At 44.5% G+C, this 10,888-nt stretch overlaps 1 protein-coding gene and 1 long non-coding RNA gene across 5 annotated transcripts in view; both read left to right on the forward strand.

Moving 5' to 3' along the window:
• MRPS27 (mitochondrial ribosomal protein S27) overlaps nucleotides 1-3,926 on the forward strand; it is a 103,904-nt gene extending 99,978 nt beyond the window's left edge. For all 4 annotated transcript variants that reach the window (XM_010853564.1, XM_010853566.1, XM_010853567.1 and 1 more), the window contains exons 10-11: nucleotides 387-557; nucleotides 2,765-3,926. In XM_010853564.1, coding sequence (XP_010851866.1) covers nucleotides 387-557; nucleotides 2,765-3,004 — 411 coding nt within the window. In that variant the 3' untranslated portion in view covers nucleotides 3,005-3,926. The remainder of the gene's footprint in view (nucleotides 1-386; nucleotides 558-2,764) is intronic.
• A 4,915-nt stretch (nucleotides 3,927-8,841) lies between these two features.
• LOC104998418 lies at nucleotides 8,842-10,888 on the forward strand. Its single transcript, XR_826458.1, has 3 exons — nucleotides 8,842-8,924; nucleotides 10,324-10,379; nucleotides 10,669-10,888. It is a non-coding gene; the product is annotated as an uncharacterized LOC104998418 (long non-coding RNA).

Below are 10,888 nucleotides of genomic sequence, written 5' to 3' on the forward strand. Positions count from 1 at the left end.
TTTCTTTCCTGTTCTTCCAATTCCAAACCAATTAAGGAAGAAAGACATGGAAGGGATGGTTACTTCATTGCCCATCGGGCATAATTCCTGGATTCCTACCTGGCTGATTAAAAGTGAAATCAAAAGCCACTCTGCTGATTCACTTACACAGATAATTCTGAGTTTGCTTATTGTTCCATTGTTTTGTACTAAGTGTTCCATGCCATGTGACAAGGTGTTTCTACTGTAAAATTACATAACCATTTCTGGTTTCTGTAATTTAATAAGAGAACTCTTCTCGTGATTTTTTAGGTCCCAGGCTTCCCTCCCTTTCCCTTCTCCAGCCTCCCTCCCCAGTGCTCTCAGGGCCACAGGGTATTTAGTCTCTGCCCCTTTCTGCTCCACAGCTGGGTGTGCTGGACAGGGCACTGAAGGCTCTGACTGCTCCGGCCCAGGAGTCTCCAGAGGAGCAGCCCCAAGAAGGTGAGGAGAGCCTGGCGTCAGAGGAACTGATGGAGCAGCTGGACGTGGAGGAAACCGAACAGTCCAAGCTTCCCCGATACGTGGAACGGTATGAGGTGAGTCAGGGCAGAGTCGAGGCCCCTCAGCTGTGTGTGAAATGTGCTTCTCTGCCGTGGTGACAGACAAGCAGTCCTGTCATGCATCAGCGTTGCACAGAAGGGCATTGAAAACTGTCATCAAAAATCATACTTTTGTCTCTTTAAACAGGAAGTGGTCTGAAACAAATGGAATTTTTATACCCCTTTTTGTACTTGAGCGAATCGGTCACAGTTTTGTTCCCTAAGGCCACATGTCATTACCTACCACTCATCTCTGATGGGCGGATAATAGCCTTCCTTCCCACAGCAAGCACCTGACTGCAGCCCTGGGTGAAGAGGAGCTGGAGATTGAACCCTCTCGATCTCCAGAAACCCAAGTAGAAACCACAAAGCCTCATTTGAGTATGATGGAGATGAAATGCAGGTATCGTCTCTTGCTCGGCTTTGTGGCATGTGCTAAGGCCCCTGGAAATGCCGTCTGGGCTCCATGGACAGCGTCAGCAGGTTCCCACTGCCGTTTTTCAGGAGCTCTGGCACTTAGGCTGCCGTTAGTAGCCTTCAACTGTGTGTCTCAAAATGCTCTGTGGTTAGAGTCAGGGAGGAAGAGCCATGTTCAGAGTTTAAACCCCTGGCCTCTTCCTTGCTGTGTTTCTCATCTGTCTAGAGCAAAGCAAAAAAACTGTGCTGCCTGAAGGAGAATTCATCATGTGAAGCAGAAAACCTCCCTCCCTCCCCGCTGACCCACGGTGGTGTCCTTTTGGTCCAGAGGGATATACACTTTGCCAGGCTGCCACATTTAAATCTTTGCAGGAATGGAGCCAGCTTTGGGAAATCTATTTCCGCATGTTCTAAGAAGGATTCTGGTCCTTTTGGCTGTTTTTCCCAGTCTTCTCTAAGGTCATTGCTCAACTCCCCTCCAAACTGAAAAAGGAAGGTTAATCAATGTTTTCAGGGTACACAGAGAATTAGCGGCTATGTTAAGAATTTACATACTTGTTGTTTCCTCTTAACTTTGCAGGTTTAGAAAAGCTAAAAAGCAAAAAACTCTGCATAGCCCCATAGGTTATCGTTCACCATATTCATATTGCCCACTCCTAAAACTTACAACCTTTTCCTTGTTTCTTATATCTTTAATTTCAGAAAATAGAGATCTGTGTCTGCATTAAATTCTTAGCCCTTGCTCTTCCACAATCCTTTTTTTTTTTTAATTCACAAAAAGAAAAGAGGCCAGTATTTCTTGACTGCTTGCTGTGTGTTAGACACTTTCTTTTCTTCCTGGTGCCTGATTTTTATTAGTCCCAGGTAATCTGGGGTTTATTTTTATATGACTGAACCATCACGTGAGGCCTTTGGCTGCTGCTTGAAGCCCATGGACCCTTCCTACCTTTCAGCCCCTGCTGTTAGAGCAGGCCTCATCACATATGCCAGTAAATTGCATTTATTTTGTGGAACATGGGATACGTGGTATATGCTAAATCTGGGGCCATAAGTGGGTCTCTGATCTACATCTTGAGGCACTTAAGTAGATTAGTGGTTTTAGTACTTTACTCCTCCAGAAATATTACAATAGCAACCAAATCGAGCTGCCATTTCAGATGGAGCCATAAGCAGTCAGAATGTCAAGGCTGACCTTTCATGAAGCACAGCACGGGGAGGCTTATAATAGTGAAAGCACTCACGGGAGCTGTTTAGTATGCCATTAGTAAGAAAGCCTTGACATGACTTCCGTCTTTTGAAAGGAAAACTGTTTAGGCAAACATTTATCCCAGTTCTTCTAAAGGAAAAGCTATAGATGGGTTCACTCCATTTTATCAGCTGCTTCTACCATTTTGTTTGCATCTTAGGGTCCTTTTTCATGGGGTTTGCTACTTGGTGAGAAAGGAAATGGAGGTTCTTATACTTTTGCAGTCTTTGTGGTTTGAAACAAATTATACAGAGAATCACAGCATATGGAGTTCCATTTACTGTGTGTGAGTGAAGGGGAAGAAATCACATGTGGGGCATCTTAGCAGAATCGCTGCACTGAAAGCAAAGAGCAGAAGCTATTGGTGCCTGGATGAGAGGCAGCGTGACAGGCTTCCAGTAAAGTACCTTGTCCTGTGAGCAGAATATGTGCAGATTTTGCAATGACTTAATCTCTTCTCTCTTCCTCTCTCTATTTTTCTTCTTCCTGCCCCTTCCACATCTCCTTGTTTTTGTTTTGTTTTTGCCCTTTGTTCCAACAGGCCTTACATTCTAAGCTGCAGGCTCTGGGCAAAGTTGAGTCCGAAAGCCTTCTGACCCTGACCACCCAGCTTGTGAAGGAACAGCTCCCCACCTGTGAAGCAGAGGATATCGCCACCTATGAACAGAAGCTGCAGGAGTGGCATCTGGAGCTGGTAAATCTGATTGAGAGAGAAAAGGAGATGAGAGAGAAGGCCAGGCTCAAGCACGAGGCTCGACAGGCAGCAAAGGCAGCTGCCTAACCAGACCCCACAGGACCTCCCCAGACCGCCTCAGGATTCGCGGTGACAGCAGCCTCAGTGTCCTCTGTCCACTTGCTCCTGTTCTTAAAGCACACCCCCATGGTACCGAAGCCACGTTGTTCACACATCAAGCCGCATAATCACCCACCCAGACGCCAGGAAGGCTGTGGAACCGCCAAAGTGGCAAGTGGTCAGACCGAAGCCACAGCTAGGTATCCTATCTAAGGGCTCTTGAGGCTTGTCGTGGAGTTCCTGGGAGACAGGTCAATTTTGAGCCTTGAAAGTCCCTGGTACTTAGCAATGGTAGTGGGAGAAGACGTGACTGAAGAACCCAGTCTCAAGCACAAGCTTTTGAAGGTTTCTCTGTCCCCCACCGACTCCGCCTGCGTGCGCTGAGATCTCCCTCCCTGGTCTCCTTAAGTGCAGGCTCTCCTCCTGAGCTTGCCCTTCCCAGACCTGAACTGGGAGAAGTTCAGTACAGGAGCAGGCACAAGACCTTCTGGCTTTCGAATTTCAGAGACCCCAGTGGCATGTAAAAACTCTGGAGGATAGAGCTAGGCCTGGCTCCGCAGCCTCCCTAGCTTGGCTCCCCTCCATGCTGGGGTGACATACAGCTTGTTGTCTCAGCTTCCCATCCAGTAGGTAGAGTGAGTCTTCTGTACACACATGCACAGCTTATGAACACACATTTCAGTTAGAGGCTGGAGAAAGTGAGAGGTGGGATGGGGCTTGCAGTGCGTTGGAAATACGAATGATGATAAAACTGTCAGGAGGTGGAAAGTTCCTCCCTGGGGTTTCCCTGTGGAAGGTGTCAGTGCAGCCGTGGCTTGCTATGTAATTTTGCCCTCGTGTGTACTGTATACTTTTATACAGGATTGTGCTCTTTTATCAAGAACCTGTGGAAATAAATGTTCTAGGATCATGTGGTGTATTCTTTGTCTTCACAGTAAGGGAAGGGAGAGGTAGGGGATTTTGAGCTACTATGATTTTGAACAACATATTTTCAATCTTCCTCTATCAGACTTGGCATTTATGGTAATAAAAACCACCACCACCACAACAAACATCCGTCAAGGAGGCCCTGAGCACCAACTCCAGCAGGCCTGTGAGGGAAGCCCATTTTTGAATGAGAAAACTACTCACTTACAAACTAACTAATATGGGGTCAAGCTCGCTCGTGTTCCCTCCATACATACCTGCAGTCAGCATCCGACACAGGGCCTGAGACTTGCTCAGGTAGAGGATCATGACCTAAAGTCAGTGCTGACATTCCAATTTACCGGGGGACTTTTTCAGCCACTCCGTTACTTCATCAAGAGGCATGAAGCATCTGGTTGATAACTTCAGCTCGTAGGTTTGCCTCCATTTTCCTTCTTATCTATCCCTGTCCCTGTCGCACTTTACTTCCAATCTACAAGAAACCATGTTCCCGTAGTCAGAGCCAGCCCGCCAGCCTCCTGTCACTGATCCAAGATCTTAGAGCTGGAAGTCCCATCTCCCTTTGATCACGTGACTCCTGCTGAACCAGCTCTTCCTTGTACTTACTTCCTACCTGCAAACCCTTTACGCTGTCACTGATCACCACCTGGATCTCCAAAATTCACACCTTGCTTGCCCTCCCTCCAGTCTGGGTCCCCTGGGTTGGCCATCCCACTGATGCATCTCTATAATTTCTTCTCTTTCCCTTTATCCAGGCCCATTTGCCATGCACAGATCTCTGTCCTTGGAGCCACATGTTACGGGGTTGAATTGTGCCCCCCGCCCCCCCCACCACCACTATTGAAAAATATGTTGAAACCCTGACCCGAGTGCCTTAGAAACTAACCTTAATTAGAAATAGGGTCTTTACAAAGATATTCAAGTTAAAATTATAAAAAGAATTTTGGACAAAAGATAGAAGGAAGGCCGGGTAAAGACTCCCAGGGAGAGGATGGCGACATGAAAGGAGTGGTGCACCCACAAGCTGAGGATGACAGGCCAACGCCAGAAGCCGGAAGCGGCGAGGAAGGCTCGTGTTCCGGAGCTGTCAGAGCGGGGCCCTAGCATCACGTTGCTGTTGGACTTCAAGCCCCCAGTACTGTTCTGTTAAGTCACTCAGTCTTTAGTCTTTTGTTACAACAGCCACAGGAGACTGACACACACTGTTTGTTTTCTGTCTGCTTCTGACCTACTGAGTTTGGTATACAAAGTTGTGAAATCAACCTGACTGGTTTCTCTACAGGTTTACAGATGTCCTCTCAGCTCAGTAGTCTTTTCATTTCTCTTACTAACTCTCATTTTTACCTCAATAGCTTTTCAACTGGGTCTGCTTAAACCCCAGACCCTTGCTCCGCCAGAACTGTGAGCAGATGTTCTTGCCTCCTACTTTATCAAGAAGACATAGGTCACACAGTACAACCTCACAGCTCCCTTATTTCCGCAAGTCTACAGTCTTATCCAGGATTTCCTTCCCTTCCAAAAACTAAAAAGCCATTATCCTGCCATCAGTCAAAGCTACCACCCTGTCATTCTCCTTCCTTTTGTCTTCAGACTTCTTAAAAGGGTATCTCCGCTTCCTGGTTCATTGCAGGCTCATCAGACCCTGAGGATTTGGCTTTCATTCTGCTGCATCTTAGCTGCAGTGATCCTCTGCCGTCTGCTCTGTTTAGCACCCCTGACCTTCCCCGTAGAGGCTTGGTGACTATAGCGGGCAGTCTGTCTCTGTTCTGACATGGCTTTCCCACATAAGTGTTTGTGGCACATGCTGTGTGCTGGGCATCATAAGTGAGAGCCATGGAGTCTTCACAGATGAGTCAGCATTGGACTCTACCCTCAGATAACTTATATTCTAACAGAGGAGGCCAGCGCAGAGGCCCTATCATGCTTGATGGATGATGGTGGTTAGTTTACTGAGCAAAAGTGCCTTTTGATGTATCTTGGATCTTCTGCTTGACATAATAAGGGAGAGGTTGAAAAAGCCCTGCCCTTGATAGACTAGTAAGTATCATTAGAAACACAGAGTGCTGTGGGTGTTCACAGGAAGAGCACTTCAAGCCCAGAGTTGGGAAAGCTCTAATGAAGGGAAATCACCATCATCTGCCTTGTGCTTTGATGAGTCACATAGGTCTGGCTCATGCTGTCCTGGGGCAGATATGGTCCTCATCTGCCCTGTGGAGTCATGTAAAATAGATGTTCAACAGAAGTTAGTTTAAACTGGACTGAAATGAACAGCCCACACCTACCCTGCACCTCCCTACCATCCCCACAAGCAGAAATAAGAAAAAATACAAGAGAAAGGCAGATTGTTTGAGTAAGAAGAAACAATAATGAGGTACAGATACCTTCGTCTCCTCTCCTTGGGGATGTGTTGCCTTGACTCCAAACTGCATTTTGTCTTCATCACTCCTGGCTGGCTGTGGATATCAGATATGCATATAGGAAAGTTGTCGATTTTCAGTTCAGTCGCACAGTCGTCCGACTTTTTGCCACCTCATGGACTACAGTACACCAGGCTTCCCTGTCCATCACCAACTCCTGGAGCTTGCTCAAATGCATGTCCATCAAGTCGGTGATGCCATCCAACCATCTCATCCTCTGTCGTCCCCTTCTGCCACCTTCAATCTTTCCCAGCATCAGGGTCTTTTCTAGTGAGTCAGTTCTTCACATCAGGTGGCCAAAGTCTTAGAGTTTCAGCTTTGGCATCAGTCATTCCAATGAATATTCAGGACTGATTTCCTTTAGAATGGATTGGTTGGATCTCCTTGAGGTCCAAGGGACTCTTTTATTCCAACACCACAGTTCAAAAGCATCAATTCTTCTGAGCTCAGCTTTCTTTATAGTCCAACTCTCACATCCATACATGACTACTGGAAGAACCATAGCCTCGACTAGACAGACCTTTCTTGGAAAAGTAATGTCTCTGCTTTTTAATATGCTATGTAGGTTGGTCATAGCTTTTCTTCCAAGAAGCAAACATCTTTTATTTTCATGGCTGCACTAACCATCTGCAATGATTTTGGAGCCCGAAAAAATTAAGTCTGTCACTGTTTCCATTGTTTCCCCATCTGTTTTCCATGAAGTGATGGGACTGGATGCCATGATCTTAGTTTTTTCTGAATGTTGAGTTTTAAGCCAAATTTTTCACTCTCTTCTTTCACTTTTATCAAGAGGCTCTTTAGTTCTTCTTTGCTTTCTGCCTTAAGGGTGGTGTCATCTGCATATCTGAGGTTATTGATATTTCTCCCGGCAATCTTGATTCCAGCTTTTGCTTCATCCATCCCAGCATGTCGCATGATGTACTCTGCATATGTTAAATAAGCAAGGCTTTGACATACTTCTTTCCCAATTTGGAACCACTCTGTTGTTCCATGTGCATGCCTAACTGTTGCTTCTTGACCTGCATACAGATTTCTCAGGATGCAGGTAAGGTGGTCTGGTATTCCCATCTCTTGAACTTTCCACAGTTTGTTGTGATCCACACAGTCAAAGGCTTTGGCGTAATCAGTAAAGCAGAAGTAGATGTTTTTCTGGAACTCTCTTTTCCAATGATCCAGTGGATGTTGGCAGTTTGATCTCTGGTCCCTCTGCCTTTTCTAAAACCAGCTTGAACATCTGAAGTTGTCAGTTCATGTATTGTTGAAGCCTGGCTTGGAGAATTTTGAGCATTACTTTGCTAGCGTGTGAGGTGAGTATGATTGTGCGGTAGTTTGAAGATTCTTTGGCATTGCCTTTCTTTGGGATTGGAATGAAAACTGACCTTTTCCAGTCCTGGAAACTCAGCAGTGGCCACTGCTGAGTTTTCCAGATTTGCTGGGGATATTGAGTGCAACACTTTGACAGCATCATCTTTTAGGATTTGAAATAGCTCAACTGGAATTCCATCACCTCCACTAGCTTTGTTCATAGTGATGCTTCGTAAGGCCCACTTGGCTTCGCATTCCAGGATGTCTGGCTCTAGGTGAGTGATCACATCATCGTGATTATCTGGGTCATTAAGATCTTTTTTGTGTAGTTCTTCTGTGTATTGTTGCCACCTCTTAATATCTTCTGCTTCTGTTAGGTCCATATCATTTCTGTCCTGTATTGTGCCCATCTTTGTATGAAATGTTCCCTTAATATCTCTAATTTTCTTGAAGAGATCTCTAGTCTTTCCCATTCTGATGTTTTCCTCTATTTCTTTGCATTGATCACTGAGGAGGGCTTTCTTATCTCTCCTTACTATTCTTTGGAACTCTGCATTCAAATGGGTATATCTTGTCAATTTTACAAATAATCAAACTAGTTTATCAAAGTTATTCTTTCACTCTGAATGAAATATTGGTAGCATATTACTGACTCTAGGAACACTATACTGCTAAACTTCTTACAGCGCACAGGGCAGCCGCCATAACAAGAACTGTCCAGTCCACAATGTCAGTAATGTCCAGTTTACAAACCCTGCCGTAAGGTATGCAACCTGGGCATCCACAGGAATTTTTGCAGTAACATTGATGAGACCCAAGAATAATGTTTGTGTAAATGGTTCATTTACAAATGATGTTTCTTAGGCTAGAAAAATCATTATTTGTCTCTTGTCTAACTGTATATGATTATAAAATATGCAGTGTCAGAGGGTGGGGCCATTATCCCTTCAGATAAAAGTCCGTATGCTACTGCTAAGTCACTTCAGTCGTGTCCAACTCTGTGCAACCCCATAGACGTCCGCCCACCAGGCTCTCCCGTCCCTGGGATTCTCCAGGCAAGAACACAAGTGGGTTGCCACTTCCTTCTCCAATGCATGAAAGTGAAAAGTGAAAGTGAAGTCGCTCATTCGTGTCCGACTCTTCAACACCCCACGGACTGCAGCCTTCCAGGCTCCTCCATCCATGGGATTTTCGAGGCAAGAGTACTGGAGTGGGGTGCCATTGCCTTCTCCAAAAGTCCGTATGGGCAAGGATAAATGGTAATTTACAATGTCATGGTAGTTTTGGGTGTACAGCAAAGTGATTCAGTTTTATATTTATATGTGTATTTTTCATTATTAATTCATTATAAGATACTGAATATAGTTCTCTGTACTATACAGTGGGACCTTGTTGTTTATTTTATACATAGTAATTTGTATCTGCTAATCCCAAACTCCTAATTTATCCCCCTACCTCTTTTCCCTTTGGTAACCATCAGTTTGTTTTCTATGTCTGTGCATCTGTTTCTGTTTTGCTAGTAAGTTCACTTGTATCATATTTAAGATTCCACATAAAGATCCCACACCTAAGTGATACCGTGCAGTACTTGTCGTCCTCTGACTTACTTAACACGACAATCTCTGTGTCCATCCGTGTTGCTGTAGATGGCGTTATTTCATTCTCTTTTATGGCTGAGCAGTATTCTGCGGTGTGTATGCTTACCCCATCTTTATCCATTCATCTGTCAGTGGACATGTAGGTTGCTTCCATGTCTTGGCTGTTGTAGGTACTGCTGTGAACATTGGGGTACATATATCTTTTTGAATTTGACTTTTCCTGGTTATATGTCCAGGAGTGGGATTGCTGGGATAATAGGGTAACTTTAGTTTTTTAAGGCGCCTCCACCCTATTCTCCATAGTGGCTACACCAATTTACATCCCCACCAACAGTATAGGAAGGTTCCTTTTTCTCCACAACCCCTCCAGCATTTATTTTGTAGACATTCTGATGGTGGCCATTCTGAGTGGTGTGAGATGATACCTCACTGTAGTTTTTATTTTCATTTCTCTAATTAGTGATGTTGAACATCTTTTCATGTGCTTATTGGCCATGTGTATTGGAGAAATGTCTCTTCAGGACTTCTGCCCATTTTTTTATTGGGTGGTTTGGATTTTTGTTATTGAGCTGTACAAACTGTTGTATATTGGAAATTAATTCCTTGTTGGTTGCATCATGTGTGAATGTTTTCTCCCAGCCCTTAGGTTGTCTGTGCTTTATATGATTTTGTTTTCTGGGTTCTGTACCTGGAACTAGGAGCCTTGAGTTCCATGAAGCTGCTTCCTCTCCGGAGTCAGCAGAACCTGACACCATTGCCGCCAGTTGCGTGGCTGAGAGGGAGATGAGTTTGGAAATGGGTTCAAGCAAGCTTTGGTTTCAGTGAATCATAAAATGTGGTGTGATTTTCTTTTAATTCAGAGGTTGTTAATAACCTTCAAAGATGAAATTTCAAACTGAAAATGATGTTTTGAATCTTACTTTAGAAAACATGGAGAAAAGTGCTTTTCAGCAAGCAAAGTGATGTTAGGAAAATCACCTTTTATTCCAAATAACAGCTTCTTCATTTAATAATAACCTTTTCTTCCCCCATTGATTTGGCCTTTTCGCTTACATTGCAGGCTGCCCTGAGGATGTTATTACCTGTATGGTAACAAGGAAGTCCAGACTAAGGATGGTAACAGTACCCCCTGAGATTGTGGCATTTATTACTGGGATCTTGGTTTAAAATAAAACTCTTAGGTTGTGTATTTATTATGCATAAACGTGAGAATTCCAGACCTGAGCTGGACATGTTTAGAAAGTGGTTTATCCTTAGAAAAAGCATCTGAAAATAAATTCCATTATGGGCTTTAAATGGTAGATCGAGGACTTAGGGGAAGGTTTATAAAGGATTTATAAAAGGGACACTATATCCTCTGATATACCCAGGGGTAAGAGAACTTGCTTTGTGTTTTGGTTTCCAGGATGCTTCATCTCTGCAGAGTTCAACATTTCAATTCTTAAAATGCTGAGGCTAATGTGCCTAAGATTGTGTGTGGAGTAAGCAAGAATGCTCGTCTCCTGTCTGCTGGACCACTCTCGGGTGTCAGTGTCTCCAGGCTCCGAGTCACAAGCAGTCCTGTACCCATCTCGATTACACAAATTGTACTTAATAACTCTTTGTGGATGCCTGTTCATACCTAA

The sequence above is a fragment of the Bison bison genome, unplaced genomic scaffold (genome assembly GCF_000754665.1).
Source record: "Bison bison bison isolate TAMUID 2011002044 unplaced genomic scaffold, Bison_UMD1.0 scf7180017864329, whole genome shotgun sequence".
Classification (NCBI taxonomy): Eukaryota; Metazoa; Chordata; class Mammalia; order Artiodactyla; family Bovidae; genus Bison; species Bison bison.